At 43.8% G+C, this 25752-nt stretch overlaps 2 protein-coding genes and 2 long non-coding RNA genes across 4 annotated transcripts; 3 read left to right on the top strand and 1 right to left on the bottom strand.

Annotated features, from left to right (window-relative positions):
- The first annotated feature begins 668 nt into the window (after positions 1-668).
- On the top strand, positions 669-1600 carry LOC138947228 (uncharacterized). The gene is made up of 3 exons (XM_070318671.1): positions 669-713; positions 982-1103; positions 1463-1600. Exons 1-3 carry the CDS (start codon positions 699-701, stop codon positions 1587-1589), a joined length of 264 nt encoding a protein of 87 aa, XP_070174772.1. The 5' UTR covers positions 669-698; the 3' UTR covers positions 1590-1600.
- LOC138947220 (molybdopterin synthase catalytic subunit-like) lies at positions 1588-24502 on the top strand. The gene is made up of 5 exons (XM_070318660.1): positions 1588-1723; positions 2593-2731; positions 19418-19568; positions 20619-20742; positions 21245-24502. Exons 1-5 carry the CDS (start codon positions 1703-1705, stop codon positions 21323-21325), a joined length of 516 nt encoding a protein of 171 aa, XP_070174761.1. The 5' UTR covers positions 1588-1702; the 3' UTR covers positions 21326-24502.
- On the top strand, positions 9252-11244 carry LOC138947214 (uncharacterized). Its single transcript, XR_011449594.1, has 2 exons — positions 9252-9812; positions 10665-11244. It is a non-coding gene; the product is annotated as an uncharacterized lncRNA (long non-coding RNA).
- LOC138947209 (uncharacterized) lies at positions 15335-17723 on the bottom strand. The gene is made up of 3 exons (XR_011449593.1): positions 17415-17723; positions 15873-15950; positions 15335-15486 (listed from the first exon to the last, which is right to left on the bottom strand). It is a non-coding gene; the product is annotated as an uncharacterized lncRNA (long non-coding RNA).
- Positions 24503-25752: the final 1250 nt, after the last annotated feature.

The raw sequence follows: 25752 nt of genomic DNA, 5'->3' as shown, positions 1-25752 counted from the left end.
CATCATGCTGTTTGCATGTGTGACATTCTGTTTCATCATTTCGTTCAATGCCTGTCTGGCAATGTAATATTTCGAACTTTTATTTCAGTTGTTCAGTTGTTCACTTTCTATTTCATGTAGTATGGCTGTTGTCAATGTTAATTGTTATCAATTGTGTCGTTGTGTTGGAAGATGCAAGTGTGAAAGGATACACAAGAAAAATGATTACTTCTGTGAATTGTTTTGATTTTGTTTACCCTTTTTACCATATCATTAGAATCTGAAGGTATTTTTTTGACCTGCATGATAGTGTATTTTTTTGCCAGGAAAGGCCACAAAATCACAATGAATAATGCAAACATTCGTTTTCGGCCGCTGGACCCCCTAACGGGGCCCTGCCCCGTACCCCGCCAGGGCCTGGGCGGCCCCTGGACCCCTGCCTCAAACATTTTCAGTCAATTTGATTTTCCTAGGTTTCACCCATGTAATCTCAAGAACCTCCTGTGGAAGTTGGGACTTTGAAGTGGAAACCTGAGGTTTCGGGGTTGGTCTTTTCAAGTTCCCGTGCCCATCGCACGCACGCACAGACACACACACACACACACACACACAAACCATCGGGAACTCGCACGCACTTGTGGCGGAGTACACGGAAAGCGCACAATCAATCCTCAAGGGAGACCACTCGCTGCACAAAATGTGAGTATGGTTGTTCAACTATGGACCGAGTCAAGGTACTTGCAGTAATTTTACCTCTGCGTATTTTAAAACAAAATATATTAGGATGAGTAAGCAGGTGACATTTTCGCTCGTGTGTTTCTTCCAAATTTGCAAATGCACATTATCTAACACTAATCTGATTAATCAACGGAACCCGAACGCTTGCAAAATTGTCCATCTCTACCAAAAACGTGACCTGCACATGATACAGCAATTTTTCCCATGTTTACTTAGTTCTGTCTTGGTTCTTGTCTTTGATGTTTGCAATGATTTATTTCACAGGTGAAATTGCTGTTCTTCGCCAAAAGCCGAGAAATTGTCGGGAAAAAGGAAGCTGACTTCGAGTTTGCAAGTTGCACAACAAGTGTGTCCATTTTGGAGAAACTGATAGAAGAATACCCCGAGTAAGTTAATTCCTCACTCCTACTAGTACTAGACCACCCGCCCTGACTGAATGAAACAGTGTTAAAATGAGTGCTGGTACAAATATAGAAAGCAAACGGACAGCTGTTTTTGTCATTAAACATGTTTTTTTGGACAAAGCTGTGTGTTAAGCATGTATGCACCGCTCCAGCAGCAGTTTTCTCTTGCTGCCAAATTTATGTGACTGAAATAATCCCAAAACAAAGATAATCCCCTAAAACCTTGTTCATTTTGCCTTCAAACTGTGTATGATTGAAAATGATTGGTCATTGTTTGTTGATCTGCCAGACGTTAGAACACTGAGAGTGAGAGCATAAAGTTGTCTTTTCCTTTATTCCAGGCTAAGCGTTATTGCTGAAAACGTTGTTCTGTCACTGAACGAAGAATATTTGGAGTTGGATAACCAAGAACTGACACTGCAAGCAGGAGACGAGCTTGCCATCATCCCGCCCATCAGCGGTGGTTAAACTTAAAGCACTCTGGATTTAAGGAAACCAGAGGTTTACTGTGACTGTAGACTTGGAGGGGTTAAGAAAAGTTTTTGTTGGGGCTGGCTGACAGCGGACGCTGGCTAACAGACATGTCTGGGGAGTGTAATACGGTAAGTTGTATTTGTAGAAAGCAGGTAAGACTGACGGGTAGAAAGATGGGGGAGGAGTGTGCATGTGTGGTGTACGTAGCTGTGCATGTGTTTGTGTGTGTGTGAGCATGTGTGCATGTATGTGTTTGTGTGTGTGGGTGGAGGGGGGGCTGTGTGCAGGGTTGGGTATTTGGGTGTGGGGTGTGGGAATTTGATGGGGGTACTTTTCAAGGGGAGCAGAGAAAGCAGTTTTTACTTTCATTGTGACAGTAGTTCTGCATTTTGCTTGCATGGCCAAACGAACACTTTAAAAAGATAATGACTAAGATGAAAAGGAAGAAAAACACCAACAACACTACATTTTTTCAGAATATTGGGTTACTTGGGATTAGCATCTGACAGTGTTGGTGTGTTTATCTTGTTAGGCTAAGCATGTCAGATAAAAAGTAACACCCTGGGATTTTCTAATGCACTGGGGGGAATCATCCATTAGCTGGGTTTTAAGTACATCTAAAGCCAAGATAAGTTGTTGCTCTGTTCTACTACTAGCACTCGCATCTATATATGTCCACAGGAAATATATTCTTTGAAAAATGCTCGCTCTCTTTAGTCTCTATGGAGAGCACCTAGGATGTTCATTTGAGGTAAGCTTTTAAACGAAAGGGTGTTTGTACTGTATGTAAAAGCCTGGTGGTGTCTGTGATCAGAAACTGATGGTTTACAGGAAGCAGATTGGGACTTAGAGTTGAATATCCGTCTCCACCAGACCAAGCCTGGTTATAGTAGAAGGCCACGCAGCTACTTAGCCTTGCCAGCACTAGAAACTAGAGATACATCTGCAGCGCGTCGACCCTTAGCCTTTAAAATTACATGACTGACTTGATTTGCAGGCTGCTGAGCTGGACACAGTGGGGCCAGCAGCTGAGGGAGGGCAGGACCACGTCGACGTTGTGGAGGATAAACTGAGCGTGGAAGCCATCACAGCGCAAGCTACCTCGCCAACATCGGGGGCTGTCGCGCTTTTTGTCGGTAAATGTCAATTTTGTCAAGCTTCAGAAGAACCCCTCTTTTGATACCACCAAAATGTCAGTTTTGTCAAGCTATAATACCGAAGATCCCCCCCTTTTAAATTTAAGACCACTAAAAATCTGAGAAAAGCAGAGGTGAGTTAGGAATTGGAGGAATTGGAGGTAAATTTAAAGATATGGACAGAACTTCTGAAACATCAGGGTCTTAAAAGGGGGGTTCTTCTGTATTGAGATCACACCCAAATTCTTGTGTGTGTGTGTGTGCGCGCGCGCATGTATGGATGCATAAGTCTGTGTGTACGCACGTCACGATGATGTGTGTACAGACGGCATAAGAAGTCAACATTTCTTTGTGCAAAGGAGACTGTCTTCTCCCTTCCAGGGTAATGTGGAATAAGGGAGACACGTGATGTGCAGAGACTTCATTTTGTACAACTCCCTTTTCGATTTTTAAAATTTTTTTTTAATCTAAACCAAACAACAGCAACAACCCCCAAATGAAACAGACAAACAAAACAAAACAAAAAAATACCATTGAGAACAAAAATTAAAATCGTGTTTTTTTTAAGTGTGAAGGTTGTACAGTCATGTGTTTAGCAAAAACACACAGAATGTCCCAAATGGGCTAGTACGACCCCTGATTAATAATAATAATTAAGTAGAAGTGCAACGCCAAGGCACTGCATACCCCAGCGAAAGACAAACCTCTCTCTTACTCTCTCTCTCTCTCTCTCTCTCTCTCTCTCTCTCTCTCTCTCTCTCTCTCTCTCAAACACACACACACACACACGAACACACACACACACACGCATGCACACACACACACCCCAAGTTACACACGTACACACATACACACTCACTCACACGCACTCACTCACTCTCTCACACACACTTCATACACAAAACACACCCCCATACGCACATATAGACAGACGGACATACACACCTTTACAAAAAAACACACATACACACACACATACACTTACGCACCCAACCACTCTCTCTCTCTCTCTCTCTACCGCCCTATTTCCTTACTCTCAGTACTATCAAAGCTTCTTGAAAGACATATTCACATTAATCTCACAAAATACATGGACCGTTTGGCCCTTTTCCACCCCTTGCAGTCTGGTTTCCGCAGTAACCACTCATGTTCTACTGCGCTCTCGCTTTTGACAGACAAATGTCTGTCAGCCATAAATTCCTCCCAGCTCTCTGGGGTCGTATACTTAGATTTTTCTAAGGCCTTTGACCTCGTTGATCATAAAATTCTCCTCAACAAATTATCACTATATCTCAATGGATCTGACTCTCTGTCTTTCTTTCAGTCTTTCCTTGAAAACCGATCGCAACAAGTCTATGTACATGGTGCGTACTCAAGAGAGGAGTCCGTGTTATATGGAGTACCCCAGGGCTCTGTCTTAGGTCCTATTCTTTTCTGTATTTACGTTAATGACCTTCCACTTCACTTCTCTGACAACTCAGTAGAATGCCACATGCTCGCTGATGACACAACACTACGGACACAAAATAGACGTCTTGAAAATATTCAACAATCTCTTCAACACACCCTTAGAGACATCTCACAATGGTGCTCTGAAAACAACATGGTCGTAAACCCTCTGAAATCTAGATCAATGGTAATTACAACGCGCCAGAAGCATCAGTTGTCCCCCCTCTCACTAGATCTCACCATCAACGGAAACTCAATAGAAAAGGTTAGCGAACACAAACTGCTAGGCGTGATTATCGATGATAAGCTTAGGTGGCATTCCCACATTGAACATCTGTGTAAACGCGTTTCAAGAAATTTATTCCTACTTTCAAAACTTCAGTCAGTCATAACTTTAGACGCCCGAAAAATGTTCTACAACGCCCACATCAAACCTCACATTGATTATGCCTCTGTCATCTGGGATGGCTGTAGTGATGCATTATTCAAAACTATAAATTCTCGTCATCGTAGGTCAGCTAAACTCATTCTGCCTGACCCATCACTAACTACTGACGCAAAACTGACAGCCCTCAATATACCTCAACTTAAACAACAGCTTTTATTTAATAAATCAGTTTTCATGCACAAGATCCTACATGACCAAGCACCCGAATATCTAACTCATTTGTTTCAATCAACACCTTCTCGGTATTCCACTTTCAAGCATAATCTGGCCTGCCCGAAGCCACGCATTGACATATTTAAAACTAGTCTTTCATACTCGGGAGCTTATGTCTGGAACTCCCTACCTACATGCTTAAAATCGACCAGTAACCTTAAAACATTCAAAACACATCTGCAAAAATACATTCAAACATCACTTTAATGTAATGTGCCTGGTTGCTCAAACGTATGTGTGCCTTTTATCCTTCTGAAAATGTGCATGTATGTGTCTTGCGTCAACTTGGTGTGATAAGAATACATTCTCGTGTATTACTCCTTCTAGTATCTAAGATAGTATTACTGCATTTTATATTGGCATGGTGATTCCTTCATAATCTAAGATGGTATATATTAGGTCATGAACGGGTTTTTTTTTTAATTTATTTTTTTTAAAACTTTGCTACCTGATCCTTTATTTGGTTAGTGTGTCGTGTTATGTTGGCTTGCCTTATAAGTTAGTTGATCTTCTGTGTGTGTGTGCGTGTGCGTGTATATATATGTATGTGTGTGTGTTCTGATAATGTATGGTTGTATATCTGTATATCACATGTCGATAAAAAATGATCTTATTCTTATATTACTATTATTGCGTGTGTCTGCGTTTCATCATAAAAAGTTTGTTCCTATGTATTCCCATTTCGATTATAACCATTTTGCTTAGATCAGGACTAGCTGTAAGAAAGGTCCTACGGACCTAATGCTATCTTTCCTGTAATAAAGTTCAATGTTTCAATGTCAATGTTTCAATGTTTCTCTCTCTCTCTCTCTCTCTTTCTCTTTCTCTTTCTCTCTTATACAAACACACACACACACCCACACACACACACGTACACCAGGCATGGGAATGGTCCGCGGATCCGCTGATTTCTGCGGTTTTCGTGAGGAGTTTCAACGGGGGAAAAAAAATTCAGCGGAAAAAAAAATCATTCAAAAATCGTATATGAGGTTTTTATTCTCAAACGGTCGGGTGTCTTCAAATGGCACAAGCCACTATCCGGAACTGACGGTTGACTTCAGCTAGTCTTGGCTGTCCCACGTGATATGAAACAGACGTTCGCGCAACATCCGCTGCATGTGGTTTACTTGTCCGAGACAAAGACGCGTCTCTTGCTTGAGAAGTAAGTGTGAACATGTAAGTGCAGACAGATCCGTTTTGATGATAGAACCTCAATCACCATGTTCTGTTTAATGCAAGAGAGCTTAAACAGCGCCATCTTAAGCCAGAAGAGACCGGCACGGTTGGCCTAGTCTAGTGGTAAGGCGTCCTCCCCGTGATCGGGAGGTCGTGGGTTCAAACCCCGGCCGGGTCATACCTAAGACTTTAAAATTGGCAATCTTGTGGCTGCTCCGCCTGGCGTCTGGCATTATGGGGTTAGTGCTGGGACTGGTTGGTCCGGTGTCAGAATAATGTGACTGGGTGAGACATGAAGCCTGTGCTCCAACTTCTGTCTTGTGTGTGGCGCACGTTATGTCAAAGCAGCACCGCCCTGATATGGCCCTTCGTGGTCGGCTGGGCGTTAAGCAACCAAACAAACAAATACGCACATAGACAGACGGACACACCTTTACAAACAAACACATATTAAATAACATATTCTTACTACAACTCACATAAATAGCATTAACTTCAGTTTGATGCGTTAGACATTGAAGCACTGACCATGGTAACAGGGGGAGATAACTCCCAAAACAAAACAAACCCTTGACAACGGGTCCCGGGAGTTACCTCCCCCCACCGGCTGCCCGCGCATGCGCTGGACATACTGCCTGTATAGTCATTCCCTTCTTCAACACGCTAGCGAATAGACGTGTTTGCACTCTGGCTGTCTTCTTCAGCCGCTGGCCTGCCACGGTAGGCCGTTGACCCTTTGAAGTCTGAACGCTTCTTGCCTCTACTACGGTGAGATCTTTCTTGTTTATCTTGTTTTGCCTTGCCGCCATTTGCAAAGTGTATTTTGTTGGGGAACTTGACTCTAACTTGTCGGAGTTTCTTGTTCGTCTCAACTTGGCTTTAACGGTCGGGGCACTGTTAGTTGGTGCCGGCCGCCATTTGCATTTTGTAATTGTTGTTGAAAATTTGCACTTCGTCTTAAGAAGTTTATCTGTTCGTCAACTTGGCGCTTTCAGGTAGGAGCACCGTCGTTTAGGTGCCTGCCTTCTTTTGCTTGATTATTATTTTGGTTGTGAAACGTTTTGCTCCGATTTCTGGGTTTTTTTGTTGTCTCAACCTGTGTAGGCAGAGCGCTGTTTTACAAGCGCATGCCGCCATTTGCATTTTGTTTTGTCTGCCGGTTGTGGAACTTTTGACTCCGATTTCTGGAGTTCTTTGTTGCTTCAACCTAGCGTAGGCAGTGCCCGGTGTTACGGGTGCATGCCGCCGTTTGCATTTTAGAATTTTGTAATTATTTTTGCAAAATTTTCTCGTTGTGACTTGTCATTTCGATGGCGGACAAGGGTAAGAGCTCTGCCAAGCAGGTACCGGTGGGTTCGCCGCTGGGCAGTTCTGGGTCTGCGTCTTCTTCTAAAAGTAAATCCAAGAAGTCGCGTTCGAAAGATAAGGTTTCACCGGTGAAACGACCTCTGGTCAGCGTTTTCGATCCGGTTAGCAAGGAGGCGTTGCGTGTTTCGATCGATCCTCCTGCTAGCATGCCTGTTTTGTCGCCGCAGGAGAAAGAGGCCCAGGCGGTCTCGCGCGATGAATTGTTTGCTCTTTTTTCTACTTTCAAGGATCAAATGAGGGAGATGCTGGCTACTGACAGGGGTGTGTCTTACTCCACCATTCCGGCTTTGCCTCCAGGGGTTGGCAACGCTGCCTCTTTGTCGAGGATTGTTCCTTCTGCTACGGTTACGTCGGCGGACGTTGCTGATCCGCAGCTTTCGGCTTCGGCCGATCAGGTACGTGTTTCTGGAAGTTGGGGGTGTTCAGCACACGAGCGTGCGGTTCATCTCAACGGTTATTCCACCCTTGACGGTGGGGCCGGTCCGTCCGGTCCCTCGTACTTGGGTTCAACTGCTTCGGCAAAGGGATTTCCGGCCACAGGATCTCTTTCGAGAGATCGTGGCACTTCCATTTCGTTACCATCGACTTCCGGTTCGCAGCCCACGGGGGTTCCGGTCGTTGGTGGTAACGGCAATCCGTTTCCTGCCTTCACTTCCGCTCAGGCGGCTGTGGATGGCGGGAGGCAGGATGGGTTGGCTTCCGGGCAAAGCACAGGTGTGTTTCCGGTTGCTTTCCCTTCCGGATTGCCAGCTACCTATGGTAGCAGCTCGGCTGTATCGGTTCCCCTTGGTGTGGCTACACAGGGTTCCGGTACGGCGGGTTCATCAGTTCCGTTTAGGGACAATGATGGTTCCGGTCATGATCGGCCTTCATCGGACATCTTGATTGATGATGTGGATGTTGGCGAAGATTGTGAAGACTCTTCGGAGGCGGAACACAACTTTCGGGTTCAGAGGAGTTTCTCACGCGCGCTGAGTGCTGCAGCTGAGGTTACCTCTAGATATTTTGCGGAGGGGGTGTCAGCTTCGTCTTCACGGCTAGCGGCACCTCCTTCCGCGTTTGGCGATTTCCGGGGTGACAGCGAGACTGGTGTCCGCTTCCGGTTTCGGGAGTCTCCTTCTGTAGCCTACCATATGGCTAAGGTGCTGAGTGTCAGTTCTGATGACATCGTTCCTCTTTTATCTGCTCATGGGGATGCGCCTGAATCTGCTCAGCAATGGCTGGCTTCTCCGCGTGATTGCTCTCGCATACAGTCTAACTTGGCCCGTAGGCCTAAGCTGTTCGGGAAACCGGTTCATTTTATCGATTCTTTCGCGCTCCCGAGTTCCCCGCTTCAGGTCACTCCGGAGTTGGCGAACTTGCGGAAGGAGGGGTACAAGAAGGAAAAGCTGTCCGTCTGTACCGAAGCCGGCGTGATCGCGATTGAGGAAGCTGGGAGAGTTTCTCTGGAATTGGCTTCCGTGTCTGACACTCTTATTAGAGCGCTGTCCAGATCCATCTTTGTTTCTCTGGAGCCCTTTAAGTTCCGGGACGACGCGGTAGAAGAAGATGTTGTGACTTTGTTAGCAGCTCTTGCTAAGATCGCGGCTGAGCAGACCGCAACTTCGGCCAAGTTGTACACGCAGGCCGTGTTATGGCGTCGTGAAGCTCTTTTGAGAGACTCGAGACTGTCGGATAAAGCCACTATTGAGGCTTTGAAAGTTTCTCCGTTTGCGGGACAGAGCTTACTGGGTCCTGAGTCTCTCGAGGCTCTCAGGCGAGAGTCTCAAGAGGTGAAGGACTTGCATTTCGTTAAGCTGTCTGAGCTTGCCCTTAAGCAGGGTCAGAAAAAAGGTGGTTCGGCGCCGCCTTCATCTTTTACACGAATACGAATACGAATACGAATACTTTATTATCTCATACAGAGAAATTTCAGTGTGGTGCACATTAAAAGACAAAACAAATAATAAGACAACAGATAAAAATACCATACGAAGCATACTACACTCGCGCACGCATATGTACACTAACAGGAATAGTAACATGATTCCAAATAGGTAAATTGCCGTCAGCTTTAGCTAAAAGTTTACCGCTAAAAACTATCATTATCACAGGACTAGATATGTCATTGAACAATATTTATCACAGGACTAGTCATTCGAGGGTTATCACACTCAGCATAAGGGTGCACATCAAAGAATATAAAAAATATTCATCACAGAAATCAGTGCATATGTTCACCGGCACACATACTAGTTTTAATTAACTTAGGTATTTAAAAAGCCAATTGACTTTGGAATAAAACTGATCTTAGTTCTGAGCGTGCGGAATCTGGGAGTGCGGAGGCGACGTCCTGAGGGCAGGACCTCAAAGTGGTGAGCGAGCACATGACTACTATCCTGGATGATGCAGCGGGCCTTTCGCACCACACGTCGTTCATACAGCACAGTCAGTCCTTCCTGTCTCACCCCCACAATCTTACCACATGTGTTCACCACCCGCCCAAGCACATTCTTACTCTTCACACACAGACCTCCATACCAGCAGATGAAAGAGAAAGTGAGAATGGATTCAATGAATGAAGTATAGAATGTTTGGAGGATGCGGCTGTTGATGTTCAGACTTCTGAGCTTTTGTAAGCAGTAGATTCTTGACTGACACTTCTTGTGGATAGCTTTAGTGTTTGAGGAGAAATTTAGTTTGTTGTCAATGACTGTACCGAGATATTTGTATTCAGTCACTCGCTCAACTTTCACACCATCTATGTATAAATCTGAAACTGTAGCTGGGTTTTTGCGAAAGTCACTAACTAGCTCTTTTGTTTTTGTCACATTTAGGGCTAAGTAGTTATCTTTACACCAGGAGCTGAAATTTTGAACTTCAGAAAAATAAACAGAATCGGAGTCAGACAGGTCTTCAAGGGCAGAATCGTCAGAATATTTCACAAGAGGGGTCGTAACAGTGCCTTGACAATCGTTAGTGTATAATGTGAACAGAACTGGAGACAATACTGTGCCCTGAGGGGCTCCAGTAGAAGTACTAACTATGGATGAAAGTGCGCTATGGAAACGGACGGACTGGGTTCTGTTCACTAGAAACTGTGTGATCCAAAGGACGAGTCTGGGAGTGACGTTGTAAGAAAGCAGTTTTTGAACAAGCAGGTGAGGTTGTATTGTGTTGAAAGCAGATGAAAAGTCTATAAATAGAATACGGACGAAGGAACCAGGTTTTTCTAAGTGACTATATGCTTGTTGCAGAAGTGTGAGTGTGGCGTCATCTGTGCCTCTGTTTTTCTTGTAGGCAAACTGAGAAGGGTCCATGAAAGGTTGTGTGCAGTTGAGAAGACGAGGCAGAAGGATGCGTTCAAAACATTTCATTACTACCGAAGTGAGGGCAACTGGACGATAGTCATTGAGCTGTTTGGGTCTACTGTTTTTAGGAACGGGACAGATGGTTGACTTTTTCCACACATCAGGAACAATACAGTCCCTGAGTGACCAAGTGAAAAGCTGACTGAAAACTACAGACAACTGTGCTGCACACCACTTCAAGGTCCTGCCCCCAAGACCATCAGGACCAACAGCCTTACGCACCTTAAGTTTCTGAAAAACAGACTGCACCACATCACCCTCGATCTCGAAGTCGTCGTCGTCAGAAATTCTCTCTTTTAAGTTTAAAATGGTGTCATCTAAAACACTCCCTACATCGTCGCGTTCGAATCGGCAGTAAAACGTATTCAGGTCCTGTGCCATGTTTTGTTGGTCTTCTAAAGGGAGAGTACAACTGGGTTTCTGTTTTGTTTGACCTGACAGAGTTTTCAACCCTTTCCACGCATCAGCGATATTCCCTTGCTGAAACTGCTCTTCGACCTTTTCTTTCCTTTTCGCGGCTCTGGACAGAAGACGAGGTCGCATAGGGGTGGCAGCCGTTCGCGCCCCTACAATAAGAAGCCTTCCTTCGGGAAGAAGGGGTCAGGTGGCAAACCTAACCCCCAATGAAGGCTCCCCGATCCAGCCACTCCCCTACCCCTTTGGTAGCGGGCGGCCTCTCAAGGGCCGTTCCAGCTTGGTTGGCTCTTACGAGCAACCCTTGGGTTACGGGAGTGGTTCGATCGGGGTTCCGGTTGCTCTGGTTGGAGGACAAGGCCCCTCTAACCAGGACAACACCCAGGTTCAAGTTCCCCGCCGATCCAGAGGCTTGTGCCGTTATTCAGGCGGAGGTTCTACTGCTCTTGCAGAAGCAAACGGTAGAAGAGGTCATCGATCGTCGATCCCCTGGCTTTTACGGGAGACTGTTTGTCGTCCCGAAAGCGTCAGGGGGTTGGCGACCGGTGTTGGATCTGTCTCCCTTGAACGGCTTTCTCCGGAAAGTTCCGTTCAAGATGGAGACTCCAGCGTCTGTCAGGGAGGCCCTACGTCCGTCGGACTGGGTCACTTCCATCGACCTGACAGACGCGTACTTCCATATTCTGATGCACAGGTCAGATCGAAAGTGGCTGCGGTTCCTGTGGGGCGACAGGGTGTTCCAGTTCAGGGCGCTGCCGTTCGGGCTTTCTTTTGCACCCTGGATTTTCACCATGATAGTGCGCCAGCTTTGCGCATTAGTGCGCCAGAAAGGGATCCGTCTCAGAGTTTATCTGGACGACTGGTTGATTCTGAGTCAACAAGAGTCCCTGTGCGGGCAGCACACCCAGATAGTCTTGCAGACTGCGAGAGACTTAGGTTTCTTCGTGAACCAAGGGAAGTCCGACTTGGTTCCCTCTCAGGAGTTCACGTATCTGGGCATGGTGTTCGACACCCGAGCTTGGACTGTGCGTCCCGCCCAGCGGAGGATAGACAAGCTGCAGGATCTGGTCAGGTCTCTGTCAAGCCTCCGCCACGCGCCTGTCAGGGTGTTGGCGTCACTCCAGGGCCAGATGGAGTCGATGTCTACCCTGATTCCTCTGGGCAGAGTTCACAAACGCCCGTTTCAGGCGTTTCTGAACTCTGCCTGGGATCCAGCCTCGCAAGGTTGGAATCTGTCTCTTCCCCTTCAGGGATGGTTCCTGGAGTCAACAAGTCAGTGGTTGGATTCGGCCTGGCTGACTCAGGGCGTTCCGATTTCCTTGCCCCCTCCGGAGTTGCATCTTTTTACAGATGCGTCCCTTCAGGGTTGGGGAGCTCATCTGGAGGGGAACACAGCTTCCGGTCTTTGGGACCAGGATCAGAAGTCGTTGCATATCAACATTCTGGAGTTGGAAGCAGTGCGCCTCGGGCTTCGGGAGTTTGTCGCCTCATTGCGAGGCAAGCATGTGTTGATCCGCACGGACAACACCACTGTGGCCGCGTACCTGAACAAGCAGGGGGGTACGCGCTCGCTGGTTCTGTCCAACAGGGCTTGCGAGATTCTCGCTTGGGCGTTCCTTCAGGGGATTGTGATTTCAGCGAAGTACCTTCCGGGGTGCCTGAACATCTTGGCAGATTCACTCAGTCGCACTTCGCAGATTCTGCACTCGGAGTGGACTATCGCACACCAAGCACTGCGGCGTCTGTGGACGCAGGTGGACAAACCCCTCGTGGATCTGTTTGCCACCCGGTTCTCTCGGCGTCTCCCAGTCTTCGTGTCCCCAGTGCCGGACCCGGAGGCTTGGGAGGTCAACGCCATGGAAATAGACTGGAAGGATCTGATAGCTTATGCCTTCCCTCCCATTCCGTTGCTGGGCAAGGTGCTGAGAAAGGCGGACTTGGAGAAGCCAAGGCTGGTTCTCATAGCGCCGTTGTGGCCGAGCCAGGCGTGGTTTCCGGACCTTCTTCGTCTAGCCGACGGTCCACCCATTCCTCTCGATCTTCGAGAGGGGGAGCTTCTGCAACCGAGGTCGGGGATCCCTCACAGGGACCCTCATCTCCTGGCTCTACACGCTTGGGTTCTGTCAGGAGAGCGTTGAAGCGCGCTGGGGCGTCAGACCTCACTCTGACATTGGTGCAGAAGGCGCATAGAAAATCTACTTCTGCTGTTTATTCGTCCCATTGGGCTGCTTGGGCCCAGTGGTGTCGTCTTAACGGCGTTAACCCGTTGTCTCCACGTTCTATGCAGGTTGCAAATCATTTGGCTTGGCTCTCCTCCCAAGGTCGGACGGCGTCTACCCTCCGGGTACGCCGTTCTGCCATTTCCACTACCCTCAAGCAGTTGGGACGCTCTATTACCCTGGACGGGTTGATCGCAAGCGTCATTAAAGGTTCCGCTCTTAGCTCTGCTTCACGCAGAACGTCTGTCCCAGCCTGGGATCTGTTACTTGTACTGGAATTTTTGCGCTCCTCGGTTTTCGAACCTTTGAAAGAGGCTAGTCTGTCTAACCTTACTAAGAAGACTCTCCTCCTTATTTTGCTTGCGTCAGCGCGTCGGGGAAGCGAGGTTCACGCTCTTTCCGGACTTAACCAGGATATTTCTTTCGAAAAGGATGGCTCTGTTATCTTGCGTTTTTCGCCTGTGTTTTTAGCAAAGAATCAAAAACCTAACCAGCCGTCTCCCGTAGTGAACATACAGTCGCTGCGTTCTATTTTGCCGCGCGGTGACCCTGACCTCTTGAACTGCCCGGTCCGGGCTCTGCGGGCTTACCTGTCTCGCACGGCTCCGTTAAGAGCTTCATCTCAGAAACTGCTTTTCATCTCGTTAAACGTAGCCAGGGATAAGGATATCGTTAAGACGACTTTGGCGAGATGGTCTGCCGGGCTTATAAGGCAAGCATATGAGTGGTGGCAGACACATGGGGGGGGACGCTCCGTTCTCCCATTACGGTCGCCTCGTACGCATGAGGCGAGAGCCTGGGCCGCCTCTCTAGCGGTCTTGCGCTCAGGCAGGATGACTGAAGTGCTCAGAGCAGCATACTGGAAGTCTGAAGACGTTTTCATAAACTTTTATCTACGTGATATTGCCAGCACTAGGCAAGATGGCTCGAGCTGTTTGCCTGCCATGGTGGCAGCTGGCCAGGTTCTACCGAAGGTTTAGGTGAGTTTCCCGCCGCCTTGTGTAGCAATCTGCTATTTATGTGAGTTGTAGTAAGAATATGTTATTTAATCGAAAATTTCTTATCAAATTTTCATTTAATTAATATACTTACCAACTCACATAGTTAATGCCCTCCCTACCTACCCCGCTTTGTGTGGTTTAAGGTGGTGTTTCAGTGGGAATGACTATACAGGCAGTATGTCCAGCGCATGCGCGGGCAGCCGGTGGGGGGAGGTAACTCCCGGGACCCGTTGTCAAGGGTTTGTTTTGTTTTGGGAGTTATCTCCCCCTGTTACCAGGGTCAGTGCTTCAATGTCTAACGCATCAAACTGAAGTTAATGCTATTTATGGGTCACTCTCCTGAAAACTGGTCAGATGTGTGACTTGAGTGTCCAAAAATAAAGTTAGTCAAAATTGAAATATTTTGGTGTGTTTGGTTTGTTTAACATCTCAACTTTCCAACACAAGGTTTTGAAAAGCAAGATAAACTTTTGGAAATGTTGTAATTTAAGATAATGTGTTGAAGGTTGCCTTGTCTCGCGTGTAACACAGAACACCATTAGAGGCACATTTTTACTCTTATCATAAAAAATACAAGTGATTATCATGCAATTTCCAATGAGATACAATAGAAATTGCTTCATAGAAGTACCAGAAGTTTCAAAATATACCATACACTTACATAATGGGGGGATTACTATGAGGACGCTAGATCAACAATTTCTTAATTTACAGAAAACCTTTCCAGCAAGTGATCAGATATTGCTATCTGCAAAATTGTATGATTTAAAGAATCTCCATGAATACTTAAAACAGCAATATGGACATACTTTGAAAAATCTTGGTATTACATGCAGATATTCATCAAATGACACAGAACGTCTCGCGTGTAACCATGGACACCGCAAACAAACACAGACACCAATATCAGTTAACCATGGGTTTATTTCAGTCAAAACGAAACAACTTTTTATTGAAATGTGTGTCTGCCACGCCTGTCAAGAGTTGGGACAGGCAGCACCTTAACTACTTCCTCAAACTTCACAAAAAATATCTCTTCCACAGCAGGCCACACAAACGATGATCCTTGTTTCCTATGGAAACGAACAACCACCCCATTCCCATCCAGTGTGTCAATCTGTGGACAAACAAATAAACCTTTCTTAAAATAGAAACATTAAAAATAGTAACTGAAAAGGTTTACATCATGAATTAAAAATACAAGGAGCAAGTGACACCAATAAACTTGGAAATGTCTACCTCAGAAAAGCAGACAACTGAAGCTCTCCATTCATACCAACTAGGGGTAATTTGGTACTTGAAATACATGTATAAATGTAATTGATTCCATATGTAACCTGCACTTACCATGCCATGGAAAGACTTTGCTAGGAATGTCTGCACAAATCAGTTTGGATACAGAAAATTTAAAAAATGACTGCACGCAAGCAAAGTCATTCCAGTATAATAAGATTAAGATTAATGACAAACATGTTAAAACAATTATTTACAGTAGAAACGTACCGGTCTCTCTGATCTGCTCCTGGATCAGCATTGACTGGACTGGCAGAAAGGATAGGAGCATTAGCAGCATCCTGGCATCTGAAAATAAAGTATGCAACAGTTAGAGTCAGATATTTTAATTGCTACCACAGCTTTACATCTCACATTGAGGTACATAACAGTGCATGTTACAACCGTCAAGATCCCAAGATACACACATTGAAAACCAGAGTGGTTCTGTCCTGAACACATCCTCGTAACACAAAGAAACAACAAGTCGCGTAAGGCAAAATTACTACATTTAGTCAAGCTGTGGAACTCACAGAATGAAACTGAACGCACTGCATTTTTTAACAATGACCGCAGTGAAACTGACGAGCCTGTTTAGGGCGGTAGTGGTTTCGCTGTGCTGCATATAAGCACGCTTTACTGCACCTCTCTTTGTTTGAACTTTCTGAGCGTGTTTTTAATCCAAACATATCATATCTATATGTTTTTGGAATCAGGAACCGACAAGAAATAAGATGGAATTGTTTTTAAATCGATTTCCGAAATTTAATTTTAATCATAATGTTTATATTTTTAATTTTGAGAGCTTGTTTTTAATCCGAATATAATATATTTATATGTGTTTGGGTCAGAAAATGATGAAGAATAAAATGAACATAGTTTTGGATCGTTTTATAAAAAAATAAAATTTGAATTACAATTTTCAGATTTTTAATGACCAAAGTCATTAATTAATTTTTAAGCCTCCAAGCTGAAATGCAACACAAAGTCCGGCCTTCGTCGAAGATTGCTTTGCCAAAATTTCAATCAATTTGATTGAAAAATGAGGGTGTGACAGTGCCGCTTCAACTTTTACAAAAAGCCGGATATGACGTCATCAAAGACATTTATCCAAAAAATGAAAAAAACATCTGGGGATATCATGCCCAGGAACTCTCATGTAAAATTTCATAAAGATCGGTCCAGTAGTCATTACTCTGAATCGCTCTACACACACACACGCACAGACACACACACACACATAATACACCCCGACCCTCGTCTCGATTCCCCCTCTATGTTATTAAGTCAAAACTTAATTAAATGTAAAAATGACTACACGCTGTGTAAAATCTGCTCCAGTGCGAATGAAAATGCCAGTATCTGTCATAATTTCTGTCCCGCACGCATCGCTGACACCGCATGCGGAAAGCAGCAATGGCGTCTGCAATACGAACGAGACAGCTCTGGCTATGATGAGAGATTCAAACGCTATTTCTTGAGATTCTCAACAAAACAAATGAACCTGAACCACATGATCTAATCTTCATTTAAAAAAATAGAAAATAAACTAACAAGAGGCGCAAAACAATCATAAAAAACGAAAACTTCTTTTCACGTTGGACTGTTACCTAGATCTACTCTACCCATGAATTTGCCACTTGGTTGCGTTTTTCTGACAGAAAGGCATTTTTTTCGAATTCAGTTTGTAAACATGACAAAATCACATTTATAGTGGTTTAAGTTCTACACGCAAAATAGTAAAAATAGAGCCGTCGTAAAGCTCAAACTTACCTCAAAGGTTGTGATCACATGTACCGTCTCGCACGTCTGTCGTCAACTTTGGCGCGGACACCGCAACAACAAAGTTTTCCTGCGTCTAACCGCGTGCTCGATTGTACGAAAACATGTTTGCACCGTGTAACCCCCACAGGGACTCCCTTATATTCATGCGCGAATGGGTTGAAAGATAGCAAGTTTGCCAGAAAATAGTTCTGCAATGTGCTCACACGTATCGCAAATTTTCGGACACCACTTGCAGATCTATCAGAACATCTCATTAACCTTGCTTTACAGACTCAACTTGAATCTCATTCAATCGCGATTAACGACATCGAATATTTTACTATGTCAGAGTAGAATTATCCATCCCCTGAAACAGTATGCACAAGTTATGTTTGGGCATGGCGTTGAAGGTAAAAATAGGACACCAAGCGTGACGTGCGAGACGATTGTTTCTACATGGTCAAATGCAACCAAGTTATTATCGAAAGATCGTTTGGGCGCATCGGGCGGGTGAAATCAAATTCATACACAGGAATTTGCAACAATTGTAGAAAAATGTGTTATCAAATGGGTAAGTTTGAGGCATGTGTATGTGCAGAGATAGCATGTCACACTTTCGAATGGAAAAAAGTGGCGATTTCAGAGCTTCTGGAGTGCAAAGCAAATCACAGAATGTACAAACGCTTTAGTTCTTGTTCACACTGTTGCTCCAAATAACACTAAAGACAACAAAACACATAAAAATAAAGGAAAGTAATTATTGTGTTGTTTATTTAAATGTTTTTGTACGCTGTCTCGACTGACCAGTTTCCAGGAGAGTGACCCTTATGTGAGTTGGTAAGTATATTAATTAAATGAAAATTTGATAAGAAATTTTCGATACACACACACACATTCACACAAACTCATGCACACACACATTCACACACTCTCTCTACCTCTCTCTCTCTCTCTCTTTCTTACACACACACACACACACACATGAGTACAGACTCATACGCGCGCACACACACACACACACACACACACACACACACACACACACACACACACACACACACACACACACACACACACACATACAAACAGTAATACTAACACATGTGCACAAAATGAACACACACACACACACGGCGCGAGAGAAAAAGACTACAGGCAGGCATGACGTCATAATGCATTAATTGACGTCAAAGACTTTCGACTGTGACGTAATCTTCTTACGCGAGCTTTATCCATAGACTTGGAAACTACAGAATTTCTACCTGTCCAAAGCGGCCTTGGGTGGCGTTTGCTCAAAAAATGGGGGCGCCTATTGCAGCCACCGTATTTTTGTTAGTATGGTCCCAATTTTTGGTGAACTTCCAAGATCTTCAACTATAGCCCGTAGCCGGGCACAAAGAATCCTTCTTTATCATGTATCATCGGTATGAAAATTTCTCAAGTGGATTACAGTATGGCGTTCGTGGGATACCTTCAGCTTCGCTGGGATAATAATAATACGAGAATTTATAAGGCGCACATATCTCACCGCAAGGCGACACAAGGCGCACAATATATAGCGTGAACCACAACTAACTGTGCTCTCCGCGCTTTACACACATGTATTAGTTTCTGCCGTGTGAGATGGAATTTTTTACACAATATATCACGCATTCACATCGGCCAGTAAATCTCAAGTCATTACGGCGAATATTTACTTTTCACGGCCTATTATACTAATTCCAAGTCACACGGGTATTTGGTGGACATTTTTTAACTATGCCTATACATTTTTGCCAGGAAAGACCTTTGTAGTGTACACGAAAGGACCTCGTTTTTTCGTCTCATCCGAAAGACTAGCACTTGAACCCACCACCTGGGCTAGGAAAGGGGGGAGAAAATTGCTTCGAACAGGGTCGAACTCGCAACCTCTCGCTTCCGAGGCAAGTGCACTTTACCACTCGGCCACCCTTTTCCCTTAATCTAAAAGAATGAACGAGATGTGCCATGTACAACTTACCTTGTACTTTCAGGTACCACCAGGAATAACTTTGATGGTAAAAGTGTTCTGCGTTTGGAGTATGAAGCGTACATGCCAATGGCCAAGAAGAAAATGCTGGAAACCTGTGAACTTGTACGGAGCAAGTGGGAAGTGGAAAACATCGTCATGATTCATCGAATAGGGTGAGTTTGATTCTTTCTTTCTTTATTTGGTGTTTAACGTCGTTTTCAACCACGAAGGTTATATCGCGACGAGGGAAAGGGGGGGAGATGGGATAGGGGAAAGTGTTTCTTGTTCACAAAAGCACTAATCAAAAAATTGCTCCAGGCTTGCAACGTAGTACAATATATGACCTTACTGGGAAAATGCAAGTTTCCAGTACAAAGGACTAAACATTTCTTACATACTGCTTGACTAAAATCTTTACAAACATTGACTATATTCTATACAAGAACCACTTAACAAGGGTAAAAGGAGAAACAGAATCCGTTAGTCGCCTCATACGACATGCGGGGTGCAGAAAAATAAGGATGTGGAAAAGAAGACTTTTGGTAAGTGAAATAAAGGTGATGGATCCAGTCAGGTAGAAATAAGACAACAAGAAAAGAATTGGAAAACTGCAGGGAATAGTAGGGAGAGTTTTCTTGGAAGGAAATATAGGTGAAAGGACTGGTAAGGCAGAAATAAGACAAAAGAAGAGAAGAAACAGAACCGTTAGTCGCCTCTTACGACATGCTGGGTAGCATCGGGTAAATTCTTTCTAGTCCCAACGAATATGGGACTCCCCCTAACCCGCGGGGGGTGGTGAGTTTGATATGATGTGATTTAGCCTCATTGGGTTAAAACAAGTCCTCATTTTCTGTGTATTTTTTCAGTATTATTTTTCTGTCTCTGTCCGCTTCAAAGACCAAAAAGTCGAAGTTCCTGTGAATGTTTTTTTAAATTTAATTGTCAATAATGAAACATTCTATAAATTATTCATTCTTTTCAATGAGTTTGATACTTTTGAAATATTTATTGTCATGTTGCAATCTATGTTCATGTGAACTTGAACATATACTGTTGGAATTGCTGAAAAACCCTGGTCATGGTTGTGGGAAGGGTGCGTTTGACAGATTGTTTGACTAGAGAGTGATTTGCATGGTGGTACCTGTTGGAAAAGCAAGCACAGTGATAGCTGTTTCCTCAGCTAATAGAAAAGTAAGATTGTTAAAACAGAGGATTGTTTGCAGTGTTGTTCCCGTGCAAGAAGCAAGCATAGTGATAGCTGTATCATCACCCCACAGAAAAGAAGCGCTGGAAGCTGTCCACTTTGCCATCGATCACGTCAAGGCCACTGTACCAGTGTGGAAAAAAGTGAGTGTAAACAAGTTATTATAATTATATATGCCCGGTCACAAGTGTTGTGGCTGGTTTGGGATGTTCTTCACCATGCAGTCTTGTTTGTCAACCTTTTCAGTGTAGTTACATTTCTGTTGCCCTGTATATATAATCTGTGTGTGTGTGTGTGTGTGTGTGTGTGTGTGTGTGTGTGTGTGTGTGTGTGTGTGTGTGTGTGTGTGTGTGTGTGTGTGTGTGTGTGTGTGCGCGTGTGTGTGTGTGTGTGTGTGTGTGTGTGTGTGTGTGTGCGTGTGTGTGTGTGCATGTGTGCATGTGTGTGTGTGTGCGTGTGCGTGTGTGTGTGTGTGTGCGTGTGCGAGCTCCTACCTGCACCCCTACGTGTGTGCGTGTGCATGTTTGTAAAAGAAAGCCCTGAATTGTGGTTTGTGGTTTTAATTCTACGTACGAAAAATGCTTATTTCATGAAAGTACATTAAGTCCGTGAAAAGGCTGAATATTGTGGTATCGTGTTTTGCAGGAGATTTATGGAGATGAAAGCTCGTCATGGAAGCAGAACCAGGAATGCAAATGGTCCGGCGCTCATCCGCCAGCAAGCTGATGATGTTGCCGACATCTTGCTACAACAAAACATTAGTGACTGATGGATAGATGGTAAAAATGTAGCATGGCAACGGGAACGCAGAAGAAGAAGAATATGTTTGTGTCTATAGATGAGTACATTTCTATTGTTATTTACCCAGAGTTGATACAATACAATCAGGGATATTTATTTTTGATTCCTGTAATCATGAAAATAGGCATTTTTGATTTAGATCTGGGAAAAATTGTGACACTTTGGCAGCAGCATAATATCTTTTGTTAATGAGAAAAAGGGTATAGCTGTTGCAATACATTTTAAGCAGTTCGTGGTGGAACTTATAAAGGCAAACAAACAAGCTCCAAGATCATTCTTAATATGAGAATATTTTATATGTGGGTTCATATTTTTTAATGCTTTTTGACTCACATGCGAAGCAAAAGTGAGTCTATGTACTCACCCGAGTCGTCCGTCCGTCCGTCCGGCCGTCCGGCCGTCCGGCCGTCCGGCCGTCCGGAAAACTTTAACGTTGGATATTTCTTGGACACTATTCAGTCTATCAGTACCAAATTTGGCAAGATGGTGTATGATGACAAGGCCCCAAAAAACATACATAGCATCTTGACCTTGCTTCAAGGTCAAGGTCGCAGCGGCCATAAATGTTGTCTAAAAAACAGCTATTTTTCACATTTTTCCCATTTTCTCTGAAGTTTTTGAGATTGAATACCTCACCTATATATGATATATAGGGCAAAGTAAGCCCCATCTTTTGATACCAGTTTGGTTTAACTTGCTTCAAGGTCAAGGTCACAGGAGCTCTTCAAAGTTGGATTGTATACATATTTTGAAGTGACCTTGACCCTGAACTATGGAAGATAACTGTTTCAAACTTAAAAATTATGTGGGGCACATGTTATGCTTTCATCATGAGACACATTTGGTCACATATGATCAAGGTCAAGGTCACTTTGACCCTTATGAAATGTGACCAAAATAAGGTAGTGAACCACTAAAAGTGACCATATCTCATGGTAGAAAGAGCCAATAAGCACCATTGTACTTCCTATGTCTTCAATTAACAGCTTTGTGTTGCATGACCTTGGATGACCTTGACCTTGGGTCAAGGTCACATGTATTTTGGTAGGAAAAATGTGTAAAGCAGTTCTTAGTGTATGATGTCATTGCTAGGTTTAGGTCAAGCATGTGAGTCGTATGGGCTTTGCCCTTCTTGTTTCTTGTTGGGGAAAAAAAAGAAAATAAATTAGGCAAAATGTACATACTCTTGACTTGAAATCATGAACATGGTGTCAAACGACATGATTTGTTTTGTGCACGTTTAAACTGTTAATGGTTATTACTCATTATGATTAAATGTTGAATGATATGATGTATTTGTGTGATTAAAATCCTCAGGCAGAGCTCAGTATAGTAACTTTTTTCAACTGCCTATTCAATCGTATTGTGATGATTTTCAGATTCCATTGCAGATAGCTGTGATCATTGTGGCACTATATTAGCATTGCCTTGATTCAATGAGTTATTCTGCATATAGTCAGAGACATAGATAGAAGAGATGCGAAGCGCTGTCTTCCCGCTTGCATTATCCTCACCTACGGCAGGGGCAAGTAATCCTCCCACTAGCGCCAAGCTGGCAATTGTTCGCGTACTCTTCGCCTACTACAGGGGCAAGTAATCCTCCCATGACTGGCGCCAAGCTGGCAATTGTTGTGTTTTTAAAGAGTTATAACTGTTTCATAGAAAATCATAGATAATAAAACATGCAAAATGTTGATTATTTGCACTCAAGAGAAACAGAAAATCACAAGAAGAAGACTATTGCATTATTTGGTGATTAGAAGATGAATCCTAAAGTAAGCAATTTCGCTCATTTCTCCTTAAAAACTTTTTATCCACACGCCAGTGTATGTGCGAGAACCACTTGAGTGAGACATCAAATTTAATTACAGCGCGTCCAAAATTATACAAACAGATTAATGTCTACACCAGTAATGCATTTGCCAGTCAAGGGAAAGCAAAGTTTCGCACAAAAGAAAATATTAGCTCCCAAACATTGCCTCCACGCGCAATGGACTTAGAAACAATGGCCGCAAGAACCGAAGGAACCGTTTTTGACTCACATCGGGAAGCCAATCCTCTCAAATGCATTCGTGTGCACACTATTGAAGCTACAGAATATGAATCAAGTTTACCGTACACTGATATCTCTCGTCTGAAGCTGGATATATCCAAAGAAATATGACAGAAAAGCACTTCAAATCGGTGTCAGAGAGCAAGCGAACAACAACTTAGTACGGGATGGCGCGAGGTCACGCTGACCGAGCGCGGCCTGCGTAGCCTAAGAGTTCACGCGAGCGGCCCTCGCTTCGCATCTCTGTATGTATGTCTCTGATATAGTTTTCTCTTGTGATGTATAGTATAACCAATTTTAAGTTTCTGTCCAAACATTTTTCTTTGAAGTTGTTCGTAGTTTTGTGTATTGATTTTTTTATTTTATGAACGACTGTTTTTCATATTTATCTTTTGGGAAGGTTTGTGGCCATATTCATCTGTAATATATTACTTTTGTTTCTTTTTGACTATTTGATTTTTTTTTGTATTAGTGATGATGATTTCAAAATGCTTGCCTATCCAAGTGATATTTAAATAAAAATGATATTTAAGATGACGCGGTCAAATATGTTTTTGTTTTTACAAGTTTATTTTGTTTATTGTGTGTTATTTCCACAACCCCCCGCGGGTTAGGGGGAAGAATTTACCCGATGCTCCCCAGCATGTCGTAAGAGGCGACTAACGGATTCTGTTTCTCCTTTTACCCTTGTTCAGTGTTTCTTGTATAGAATATAGTCAATGTTTGTAAAGATTTTAGTCAAGCAGTATGTAAGAAATGTTAAGTCCTTTGTACTGGAAACTTGCATTCTCCCAGCAAGGTCATATATTGTACTACATTGCAAGCCCCTTGAGCAATTTTTTGATTAGTGCTTTTGTGAACAAGAAACAATTAAGAAGTGGCTCTATCCCATCTCACCCCTTTCCCCGTCGCGATATAACCTTCGTGCTTGAAAACAACGTTAAACACCAAATAAAGAAAGAAAGTTATTTCCACACACATTAATTAGACAATGTACAGTGTAAGTGCTGATTTCATGATTTAAATTAAATGTGATAAATTAACAAGAACAGCTGTGACATTTTTAGTATCTGGTGCAGTGAAAAGATGTTCACACACACACACACACACACACACACACACACACACACACACACACACATATTTTGAAGTACTTGAAAGCAGTTAAAAAAATCACAAGTTTTTTGGTGCTTTTTTTCAATGACGGTCACCATGTTTAAAACCAGAGAACCAGAGTTGGGTTTTAAAAACTAAAATTGATCCTTTAGAACATGCTTTAACCTTCACTGGATCACGCATTGGACTACACAGTCTGGATGATGTGGGTCGTGTACGACCCATACTTTCCAAAGAAGGATTCAACGTTAAAAGTATGTGTCGTACACGACCCACGCCATCCGAATAGAAATAAACGTTTTGCCGCCTGTTTGCAGAGTATGGGCCATGCCATCCGAATAAGGATAAACAGCGTCAAATTCCTTACGTAATTCCATATGGGTCGTCCACAACCCACATCATCCGAACTGTGTAGTTAAATTTAAGTCATCGTAAGAGGCGACTAACGGATTCTGTTTCTCTTTTTACCCTTGTTAAAGGTCCTTGTCTACATTTTTATACCGAAATACCCCCTTTTAAAACTGTGTTTCTTCAGATTTTCTGTTCATAACCTCTATAAATGTAACCCCCTTTTAAAACCTACTTTTCTCAGATTTTCGAAGGTCTTAAAAGGGGAGGTTACTCTCAAACTGTTTGAGTTAACTAGGACATACATGCCATGATATACCGGCACAGTTGGCCAAGTGGTCATTGTCACGTAGTGGTGGCAAGTGTTTGACGACTGTTGTCCTTGGTGGCAATGTTGCGTTATTTTCGGCGCGATGTATTATTGTGTGTTTGTTGATGGGTGCATTCCGTGCGATTTCCTTTTGCCAGTTGCTATAACACTGTCATCGAAACATTGCACGCTTAGATGGCGTATCTCGTGCGCTAGCTGCGGACCTCGCGTTGCAGCATTTTTGCGCAGGCCTTGGGTTCTGTTTCGTGCGTATTAGTACGACATAACTGCTTGAGTTCACGGTTTGAATGGCAGAGAAGCTGGACAGAGTCTGGACTGTGTGGCGGTGTTGGAGTTTTGTTGGCAACTACCAAGAGCCGCTGGGGTAATTGTGTGTTGGAATGTGTCTTGTTTCGTTTGTTTATTGGTTGTAATTATTGTCGTCTACTGTGGTGTCGTTGTCTCAGTTGTCGTGTGAAATTTTGTGTGAACTAACACTAGTTGACAGTTGTCAGTGGACAGAAC

Source organism: Littorina saxatilis, linkage group LG1 (genome assembly GCF_037325665.1).
Source record: "Littorina saxatilis isolate snail1 linkage group LG1, US_GU_Lsax_2.0, whole genome shotgun sequence".
Classification (NCBI taxonomy): domain Eukaryota; kingdom Metazoa; phylum Mollusca; class Gastropoda; order Littorinimorpha; family Littorinidae; genus Littorina; species Littorina saxatilis.
This window is presented reverse-complemented; position numbering and strand designations above follow the sequence as displayed.